The following is a 10,975-nucleotide window of genomic DNA, read 5'->3' as shown; positions in this document are numbered from 1 at the left end:
CTTACGTGACTCTGTGTGCACCAAAGGAGGGTAACAAAGGCGTCTGCAATTGAGGGTAAACATTAAAAAAAGCACGTAATTTTTACCATATCATTTTATTCAACTTTAATATGGTTTCCATTATTAACTTCTAAAACAAAATGATTTCCAGTTTAGAAAACAATGCACTGACCACATAATTCCTTTTCCATTTTATACAGTTATACAAATATTCTAAATACACATTTTGTCAAGATGGTGGCAAATAAGATTTAACTGTACAGTACATAAGGAAAGAAAATATTTTAAGCATATTTAGAAGCAATAGAAATGTCTATACAAAACAAGCAAAAATGGAATAAAATTTTATATTTAAAGTATTGCAACAGTCCCACAGGTTTGTAACAAAAATGTCTTTGCACAGTTCCTCACAATGCCCCATTAATAGCTAAAGCAAGACAGCAATTTTTAGAAAATAATGTTTCAAAATGCTACACATGATACTACTGCTTGCACAGTCTGATCAAAATAACAATCTACTTGGAATCAAGCAAAACTTAGGAGGAGATATACCAACCAACTTTAAAATTATCTGTATAAAAGTCATTGCACATTATTTTACTCAGTTGTTTGAAAAGTAAAAAAGTGTATTTACAAAATATTTCGCAGACAAAATTATAAAGTGAATGGATAATATATAAGTAACACGTCTTGATACTGACAGTTCAAGAACACACACTAATGGTTTTATCGTTTCAAGAGGTTTTCAGTGCTCCTTCCTCCAGGAAGTAAACTTGACTGCTGCTTTGAAATGGATTTACAAGATGTTACACATAGCTATTTCAACATCAGCATTATAAAACAGTATGTTAGAAACATGAAAGAAAGAAGAAATTTGTACATCTTAAAAAGTGAGCTATTCATAGATCAACAAATGTATTTTTTTTTTTTTTTTTTTAATTTAGTTAGGATAAGCGTTCATTATTCAGATAATAAACCCAACACTTAAAATGGAAATCCTGGACTAGATGAGAATTGAAAAAGCACCATGCACAATAGTCTTAGTGTGGTAAACACTGAAGAAAACAAAAATAGCACCTGGAATCCTGTAACACAGATCGTTTAAAACTGGTCAAGTAGCTGGCGAAGATACGGTGCCTTTGACAGTTCTCTGCTGACTCTGGAGAGCTTGAAAAGTACTGGACAGTTGAGGGAGACGCACTGGATCTGTCGATCAAAGCAGCCTGTACAGTTCTTGCATATCTAGAGCACACGTAAAAAAGCAAAAGGTTATTTCCAGTTTAACACGAGCAAGGCACGAGTCACTTGGGACTCCCGAGCCCTCGACACTGCGGCAGCGGAACAGGCACAGCCCTACCAGCACCAAGCTCTTCCCCAAGGCAGGGATGCAGCGCGGCTCCCTTCTCTGCTGCGGCCTCCCCTGCCGCTGCCAGGCCGCTCGTTTTGCTGCCGGCGCCGGGCCGCAGGCATCGCCCGCCCTGCGCTGGGCAGAGATCAACAGCTGGGCTGCGCAGCTCGGCTTTCGGCCCCGCTCATTAACTTCTACTTGTATCTGGTGGTGCTTGGCAAAATAAGGTAAATGAGCTGAGTGGATTTAAGTGGGGCAGTGTGTTCAGTATTCAGGATCAACTTATCCTGTATAAAAGTTTCCTAGTGACGAAAGACAACGCTGTTATTCAGCAGTTATTCTCTGCGCAGGAAAGGGACTTACGAACTACTCCTGTTTCAGGATAAGCTTCAATTAGAGCTTTACTTTCCAAGTCAGAGTTAATCAACCCCAAGCCAGAAATACACAGGGCACGCACGTTCCACTGCTCTCCTCGTTCATGGAACTACTCGTTAATTTAGTTAACGCTGCTGGAAAGTACTTTTAACATGATATACCTGATGGAATAAAATAGCGGCAGGCACAGTTTTTCCAAAGCTAGCTACCTTCAGAAAACTAAAGGCCCCTGCTTTGCTATTTTCTTTTTAATCCTTCCCAGTATCTGCCACCTCCAGCCGGTTTTCCAAAAACCCAGAAATTTGCTTCCAACCACACTTGCGTTTTGTAACATCAAAGTGTTACACAACGTTATCCTACCATTTGCAGAGTCTGAACTACAAATCAAAAAAATATCCTTTGCTTTTAAAATTAGTTCTTTTCCTTCTTTCCATGTTAAGATCACTTGGGCACCAGCGACCCTCTCGGCCAGACCTGCTTCAGCACCGAATCCCTGCAGACCAGAAACTCGAACTGACGACAGCTGGAGGGGAGCAGCCCCTCTCGGCCAAGTCCCACACGCGGCACCTCGGAGGACACGCATCCTCCGACCTCCAACCGTGACCGTGGAACAGGATTTGAACCGTTTGTTCCACGTTTGTAACCACCAGAAGAGCCTCAGAAATAAGTCCACCCTAGATCTTTCGAAAGAGGCTGCGGCTGCTTTGAACACAAGGGACCAAACTAAATGGTGCTCGAGACGCTTTCTAAGTTCAGTTTGTGTAGAGGGGAGAAGCCTATGGCCTTAATCTAAGGCACGTAATTTTTAAATGGGTTTTAAAATAACGTACGATTCAGTGTTGTATCAGTTTTCTGCTGGCTCTGGCACGTTTATAATCTAGGAGGGCCAAGAATTTAAGCTGTGAAGGATCTATACATCTTCATATTAAAGTAAGACAGATGCTCTTACAGAGAGGTTGAGTCACCGAACACTGACTAGCACGGGATCCCAGGCCTTGCCGACCTGCTGCGTGGACACGAGAACGGTCTGACCAAACCCGCTGGTCCGTCCGCGGGGCTGGACCAATCTGCCAAGGTCTCAATTATTCCAGAACAAAAGCAATGTGAAAGGTTCAGAGTACCACAGGAGAACTGCAGAACGTGCATCACCTTCCTTTACTGCCATTTACAGTGCAGATCAGAGAAAATATTACAAAAATACAGCAAGAAATAGAAGTCCACACCTTAGTAATGCAATATTTATGAAGAGTGAATTATTATGGTTTTCTAGCAACAGAGCCCCATGGGAACCTATCAGATCAATGCCTAGACTACAGGAACATTTATATCCCCTGCAATTCAGACAAGTCTTTAAAATGGTTCACGTGCTAGTGCTAAAAATCAATTTTAACAAAGATATTTATTAATTATAAAATACGACAGTACGAAAATTAGGTGAGTATATGCATATATTTCTGTAAGGGGAGGCATTGTGCTTTGCTATAATACATTCGTGAGCACAGTCAGCTACCCTCTTAATTGACTTCTAGCTCAAGGGAAAAAAACAGCTTGGAAAATTCCTATCGAGAGGAAAGCTAACAAGAAAACCCCCAAGCTAAGCCACATCCATGTTGTACATACAACTAAATAAATTTTCTGGGACAAACGTTTTTGTTACTAGAACATCATCAGTTATTTTAATGCAAAAAAGTTAAATCTTCCATACTTCCACAACTCTCCATCACTGTCGTCATAAAACGGCACCTACAAATCACGTAAGATACTCTTTAAAAACAGAAGAAAAGCATCTTCTGCTCTGATCCCCCCTCTGCCTTCAGTTTTACGCAAAGCTAAGGAGAGTAACAGCTGCTACACCGCCTTCAACAGCAAGGGGAAAAGCAAACAAGCTGTAACACGTTCAACGCCCAGACTGTACTTCCCCTTTCTGTTGGGGGCATTCGGTAACACGCGGCTTTGCAGTTTCAGCCCCTGTCCTTGGCTGACAGACGTCTGACAATGCTTTAATCATACCTTGACCAGCTGTTCTTGCTTACGCTCCAACTCTCGGATTTCTTGGTTGAGAATCACTGCCACATGTTGTGGCTGGCTTCTGCATTTATTACAGATCCCGTACTGGGTCAGTTCATCACACACGGGACAGTGTAAGGTCGTGAAATACTGGGAGATTGTGCCTTTGCGTCCTTCCAGCTCACTGCGGGCAGTCGAGGCAGCTTTTTGAATCTGTTAAAAAAAATAATTAAGAGGTAATGAACTTTCAAGAAAGCAGCTCACCTTATTCCTAGATTATATAGCCTATTTTTTTTAAAAGGAGTATGAAAGTGCAACACAGCCTGCAGGGCATGGGCTCATACACAGATTATTAACATGGATTGCATCACTCTGAAGAGCGTAGCTCTTGCCCTGAAGCGATACATTGAGCAGAGCCCACCCACACCTATTTCACAGGGAACCTCACCAGAAAAAGAGTAACCAAAGAAATCCTCCGTCACGTGCTAAATTCCTGATCTCATCTCAAACTCTGCCTCCTGCAGTTGTTCCTGTAGGTGCTGATCTGCTTCACATCCAAACGTGCCCTGGCTGCAGCCCCAGGGGCTGCCTTCTGGATCCTGCCTGCCCTCGAGTTTCTGTGCCGGTGCCGTCCCGCTCACACAGCTGCCACCGTCCTTTGGTCCGTGGCTCTAGCTCATGCTCCGATTTCCCCGGACGAAGCTCCACCACTGCCCCCTCGCCCAGGGAACGTTGTTCCCTGCGCTTGCTCCGGGTGCTGCATGACTCCGGCTTTGTGCTATCCTTCGCTCTCCTGCTTCAAACACCCGGCTGCTCTGCTCCCTGTGACCTCCTCGGTGCTCCCTGGCCTCGCAGAAAGTCAGGGCTCTTTTTGCCTTTTTAGAGCAGCTTGTGGGAGATACTTAAGGTGAGTGTCACAGTGCCATCGGAAAGGCAGAGAAAAGAAGCAGAAATGAAGTCAATCAAGGCTATATTAAAAGTCTGCAGCGGAAAACATGACGTACTACTATGCTGCTGAAGTCTACACCAAGCAGAGTAACCAAACTACACAGACACACCGTCTTTCACCATCCCTTTTTGTCAGGGGAATCACAAACTAAAATCCAGCTACCTAACGCTTCTATTCCTGCATCTCAATAATTTCTTTAACCTTTCGGAAAGTCAGTTCTGGATATAATTGGTTTAAAATTTCTGGTGATACAGATTTTTAAAAAAATGTTCCTGCTGCTGGGGCATTACCGCTTTTTCTCTAAAGAGGAAAAAATCTTCAGAACATCTTGGAAAAACAGGAGTCCCAGAATCTACTATTAAAAAGATTTAAAAGGTGGTGCAGCCAAATAGATGCATATACAATTACGGCTGAAAATATACAGTTAGGGCAAAATATTCTTTTAAACTATGGAAGGGGTCAGAAAATACAAGATGACAGTGTGCTCAGCCCTGCACATCAGGGCTGGCCGAAAAAACTGATTTACTAAGTGGAAAAAAAACCACACAGAAGATCCAAGAATCAGGTCTGCATGTTTGGGCATCAAACACTGCCTTGTAAAGTAACTTCTGCTGTTGCCTCATATCAACCTCATGCCATTAAAAGTCAGGATAAAACCGAACACTGTATAGATGCACTGCATTTGTAAGCGGTTTCTTTTCAAACACTTACCCGTGGCAACTCATGGTACCAGCTGAAGACGTCTATGCCAATAAGTGAGAACACCCTGGCCAGCGGTGGCAGGATTTGTTTGGTAATGTAGTAGGTAGCGTTCAGCCTCAGGTTGGGATCCTGCAGGACTTCAACGGGCCGCCTCACCAGCTGTATCAGGGGCAGTCCGGGCATGCCGTACACAATGACGTAGGGCACTCGCTCCCCAACTCGTGGTTCAGAGCGACGGTCATAGGCAAGCATTCTCCTGTTTAAAAATAGCCTTTATAATGCATCCAAAGACAAATTCATAGATATTTCATTTGCTCATAAACTTCCCCATCTGATTATATTAGCAGCTCTCCAGACGACTGAAGTTAAGTGTCTGTTGTGAAGCACAGGACCAAGTTGTTTCATTTTTAATTTGTCTCATGGTCAGACCCAAATTTTAGAACTTGGAACACAAGCCCTAAAGATATGTCCTGTTTCAGGTCACGTAGATTTGCATGCAGGTTGCTTTCTAGCTACCCCTTCTTTAAAGAAATATTTTAATAAAGAGCAGCCAGGGTACTAAAAAGAGCTCAAGTACCCAGCAAGCAAAGGACAATTCAATTTGAAGCAGGTATTAACCCAGGACTTGAGTTTTATTTTATTTAAAAAGCATGGCTTAATTTGAAGACCTTATGTATGGTAACGTCTTTCACAGCACTGAGAGACATCACTATTACGATTTTTAACATATCCAATATCTGTGAGTGATGGGCAATCTTGGAGAGTCAAGCCCTTGTACAAAAACCAAAGCATAAGTAACAGCAGGGAACACACCACCGTTACAGCGTCCTGACAAGAGACTGTACTCTTGAACACGCGTGGCTCAGAATTCCAGGACTATGAAATGGCTTTCTACGACTATCTGATGCCCGATCTCTTTTTGCACACAGAAGAAAGTCAGAGCCAACTGCTGCGACAATATCTGAAGGAGACATCTCACTGCTACCCATCAGTTGGCAGTACAAAGGTCAAGAGAAAAAACATCTACGATTAGCACTTCTTAATCTCATTACCTGGTGATTTCCAGGGCTGGTACACAGGATCCAGGTCTGTAAGCTGAGCTCCCTCTGTACTCTTTTGCAAAGATGAAGTCTTGCATGCTGGCTTTCCCTTCCAGTAACTTCATGCATTGATTCTGAACATACTGTTTGATCTGACTTATGTCCCGTGTTTCAAATAGCAGCTTGATAGAACACTCAAGTATCTTCACAACCAAAGGGGAAAGGTGAGAAAAACACATAAGTTTAACTAAAAAATAATTAATTCCAAATAATTCAGTAAATTGTATGGAAATATTAATACACTGATTAGAAAAAGTATCAGTTGTGAATGTTAATATGACAACAGGTTGCATTCTCTTCCATTCAAAGACATTCGTAAACACATTACTGTACAACTTTTTCCTCAGTTTGATATATCTTTCATGATATTATCCATACTCCGGCACTAAGACTGTTTCAACAGTTCCAGAGGTTTTCCAGAGTATGGGAGATCTTTTTTCCCCGTCGTCTAAAATATTTTGCCATGACTTTCTGACCACCTCAGCAAACAAAAGAATTGGGATTAAAAAGAAAAATGGAAAGAAATCCTCCTAAGTGGTTACCTTTCTTACTGGCATAAATTTGTTTTGACTTGATTAAGAACCTTTTCTTTTTAACCCCCCAATACACAGCTTAAAATAAACAGGCAAGGAAGTTTATTTTAAATGAATTCTTAGCTAAACTAGATTTATGTAAGTGAGCTATTTAGCAGACACATCAGCGTGCCTCGCTCATCTTGGAGTAATACTTACTTCCAGTTAAAGTGAACGGGACCAAGAATGGTCTTCTAGAGAACTTACATGGGGCTGTGGGCTTTTTATGGGGGCTTTAGGGGCTGAAAGATAGTAGTTAAGTTGGAAAGTGCAAGTCCTTGTAATGCTGTGCAAGATCTTCAATTTATCTTTCAAAGAGCTCATACCAGAAAAACAGACGAAGTCTCAGACAACTCACAAGGACCAGAAACTCTGAGAAAGGACAAATATACAATGAAATAACAGAATACTATAATTTAATTCAGGAAGAAAACACATGAGTATTTTACCTTGGAAACAGCAGGACAGGAGTCCCTTCGGACTGTCTCTATGCCTTTTGCGTCAAATACTGGGTCCTTCTGGTCCAGTGTTTCATACATGTAACCCACGTACCTCTTTTTAGTTTGCAAGACACATGGCAAGTAGACCTAGAATGTTTAGAAAGAAGATAACCTGATCTGGCATGTGTTGGGAATATAAGGTAGCTCTGAACATAGAGGGTTTCCTAAGGAATACTTTACTTTGTTGTTGTGTGGTTTTTTTTAAATCATTAAAACCAATAAACTAGACCAAAGGACTGTTAAAGGAGGGCTGAGGAAGTTGGGATTCAGTGGTGGTCCGTTCTTAAAGCACTTTATATTTCATCCAGCTGTAAAGGCTAAGCAACCTGAAGCTCAGATGAAAAGTGACACACAGTATAATTTGCTTCAAGTACTCTTGCTTTTCTGGATTGCATCTGTCGGCATTTTTAATGTAACTGTATTATCTCTCTCTCTTAAAAAGACAACAACTTCATTTTGAACATCAGAGAAGAAAACTTCCCCAGCAAAAGCAGCGGCTTTGAATTTCCTATTTTCAAATTTCATCTAATGATGAGGTGCCTAAAATCAGTTAGTATCTTGATTTGGGGAAAGCATACTTTTTAAATGCCTATGCTTGGAGAACAGTTTCCTCATGAAAGGATTTTTAGGGTCATGGTCTCTTCTGCTTGTTTTCTCCAACCTCTTATTTCATTCTTGATTGTGTCAGTATTCCTTGACCAGTTTTAAAAGAATCATAGAATAGAACAGAATCATAGAATCATTTAGGTTGGAAAAGACCTTTAAGATCATCAAGTCCAACCATTAACCTAGCACTGCCAAGTCCACCACTAAACCATGTCCCTAAGCACCACATCTACACGTCTTTTACATACCTCAACCACTTCCCTGGGCAGCCTGTGCCAGTGCCTGACTACCCTGTCAGTGAAGAAGTTTTTCCTAATATCCAACCTAAACCTGCCTTGGTACAACTTCAGGCCATCTCCTCTTGTCCTATCGCTTGTGGGGAACAATTTCTTCCCAGCATTACGAGGATAACACCACATCTTCCTAGCTCTCATGGAAGAGGGAGCAGTGAGTTTAGATTGCCTCAGGCTGAAGAAGGTCCAGCACACAGGTGTCCCACTTCTTGAACAGATGCTCCAGCTTTGAGGCATTTTTCTCTTCCTGTGCTAGGAAGATACCCTGGGAGAGCACTCAATATTTTGACCCACAAGTGAATAACAGCACTTGAAGTGAAGCACTCTGACATCTTCTCAAGTATATCCTTGCACCTAGTATTTTTTTCTGGCTAATTACTCCTTCAGCTTAATGACACAGAACTGCCTCAAAGTGGGAAGGGTCCCTGTACATTAGTCAGTGAGGAAAAGTTGCCCTGCCTTCCACAGGTCTCCTGACTTTTCTTGCTAATATTTTTCTACTGTATTTTCCATGAAAAATAGCAATTTGCTTACAAATTCTGATTGAACCTGTTGAGTCAGGTATGTACTTTGAAAATATCTAGAGCACCTGAACTGATTGCTAATGACTTTAAAATGATAAACCTCCACCAAAATTAGTATCACATTGCCTTGCTCTTCTATAAAAGGCTTATTGTCATTAATACTTCTTCCAAAAGCCTACTGAATAGATTTTTATCATTTTTCGTTTTATATGTATGTGTATCACACATATCCTGAAGTGTGCTAAGACTGGCTGAAGAATAAATATCAGGCTTGTGATTAATGCACTGGAATAACTTCAAGGGATGGTGTACATTTTCTCTACCAAGTTGCACATTGGTTTGATTCTATGTATGTAGTACAAAACTAAGGGAGACCTTTCCAAAAATTTCAAATTGCCTGGTGCTGCCAGCCCAACAGGACACCAGGCACCCTGATGTGACAGTAGGAATATTTCTTTTTGTTGTTCATGCTGCAGTGCTCCTCTGACAAGGTCCCTGAGGCGTTACGGAGCTTGCAATATACCCGCAGAAACAGTACAGCACACGACTGGTGTATATCCTTATGCTACCTTAGTGTCCAGAAAAATCTTTTATCTTCACTTTTTTTTTTGGATAACGTTTTCACCCAACACACTTGAAGCAAAATATTTTCCTTTTACCTTTTCAAACTTCAGTTTAACAGGTTTGGGGTTTGTTGCTGTTACAGCTTCAGCAATTTCTTGACCAATCTTAAAAGACTGCTCCTTTGTGGCTCCTTTCAAGAGTACAAACATGCTACGAGAAATCAGACATTGGAAATAAGCACAAATCTGTTCAACATAATTCCTGAAACTTCTAAGCTATAGTTTCCCGGTGGCAAGGCAGGGATGTTGTTATCAATTTGGTTCTCTTCCTTCAGCTAGAAAAGCCAAAAACCTGAGAAACTTCAGTGGTCAGTATGAGATCAGGAGTGCCAAAGGCACGATGAACGCTGAGACTCTCTAGTGAAGCAGGGAATGTGACTGCTCCCAGGCACTACAAAACTTGAGTTCCCAGGAGAGAACTCTCAAGAGCTCTGGGTACGCCCTTTTTTTCCACTATGGGCAGCAATAGGATTTTATTTCCTTTCTTCAACTTTTTTTTTTTTTTTTTTTTTTTTTTTTTTGTGAAGCCACTTTGAAATTTCAAGTCTTTCATCAAATCTGTCTGAAAACAGTCACTGGATTCACAAGTTATTAAGGAAGGACAGAGAGACAAGCTTTGTTTCCCATGGCTGAAAAATTATGCAAGTCTAGCACCAGAGATGGATACGCCTAGAGCATGGCTATTATTTAGATGAAAGATGGACTGAGAAAGGGGAGATAGTTATATGACGTATTTCAGGCAACCTAATCATATCTTTGTATGCTCTGGTGGCTGCTTTTGAATTGCATCCACTTTTGAAGCTTAAAATAGTGCCTTCCTCTAAGTATCAACGTGCAATGCCTACGATATTATAAATACTCTATTTTCCAAAATAAAAATAGCATCAGCAACAGGCGCAAAAATACTCATTTGATAAATAAGACATATTAATTCACACCTGAAAAAATATTCCCTCCCCTCCCCCCGCCCCCCCTTCTGTTCCACATAATTTTCAAAAGAAAGGAAACCCTCAAAGTGCTTTTTAAGAGTCTTAAAAGAAACTCCAAGAAAATAAGTATTATTTACTTTGCATATTCTGGAAGGCAGTAAGCAACATTCCAAAGAGGGTCCACATACTCTTTTTAGTATCATAAATTCCCCTTGTTGAGACAAAAGAAAAATATATCTATGAAGAACTACTATGATTTTAAAATATTGTAAGAAGCAGACCGTTAATTACCTGTCAGTATCACCATACACAACGTGAGCACCCCATTTTTTTGTATCATTCACCAGTTTTATAGCACGCTCCAATGTTTCTCTGGCTTTGTGGACAATGCTATCCCCAACCTGCAAAGTTAAAGATAAATTCAAAATCTTTATTCTACTGCTAAAC

At 41.0% G+C, this 10,975-nt stretch overlaps 1 protein-coding gene across 2 annotated transcripts in view; it reads right to left on the bottom strand.

The window, feature by feature from the left end:
* Positions 1–154: 154 nt before the first annotated feature.
* The window catches only part of REV3L (REV3 like, DNA directed polymerase zeta catalytic subunit), a 129,493-nt gene continuing 118,672 nt past the window's right edge, over positions 155–10,975 (bottom strand). For both annotated transcript variants that reach the window (XM_082306518.1, XM_082306519.1), the window contains exons 26-32: positions 10,820–10,929; positions 9,636–9,750; positions 7,503–7,640; positions 6,434–6,624; positions 5,391–5,637; positions 3,734–3,943; positions 155–1,242 (exon numbers count right to left, since the gene is read on the bottom strand). In XM_082306518.1, coding sequence (XP_082162644.1) covers positions 1,102–1,242; positions 3,734–3,943; positions 5,391–5,637; positions 6,434–6,624; positions 7,503–7,640; positions 9,636–9,750; positions 10,820–10,929 — 1,152 coding nt within the window. In that variant the 3' untranslated portion in view covers positions 155–1,101. The remainder of the gene's footprint in view (positions 1,243–3,733; positions 3,944–5,390; positions 5,638–6,433; positions 6,625–7,502; positions 7,641–9,635; positions 9,751–10,819; positions 10,930–10,975) is intronic.

Source organism: Platalea leucorodia, assembly GCF_965183815.1.
Source record: "Platalea leucorodia genome assembly, chromosome: 3".
Classification (NCBI taxonomy): Eukaryota; Metazoa; Chordata; class Aves; order Pelecaniformes; family Threskiornithidae; genus Platalea; species Platalea leucorodia.
This window is presented reverse-complemented; position numbering and strand designations above follow the sequence as displayed.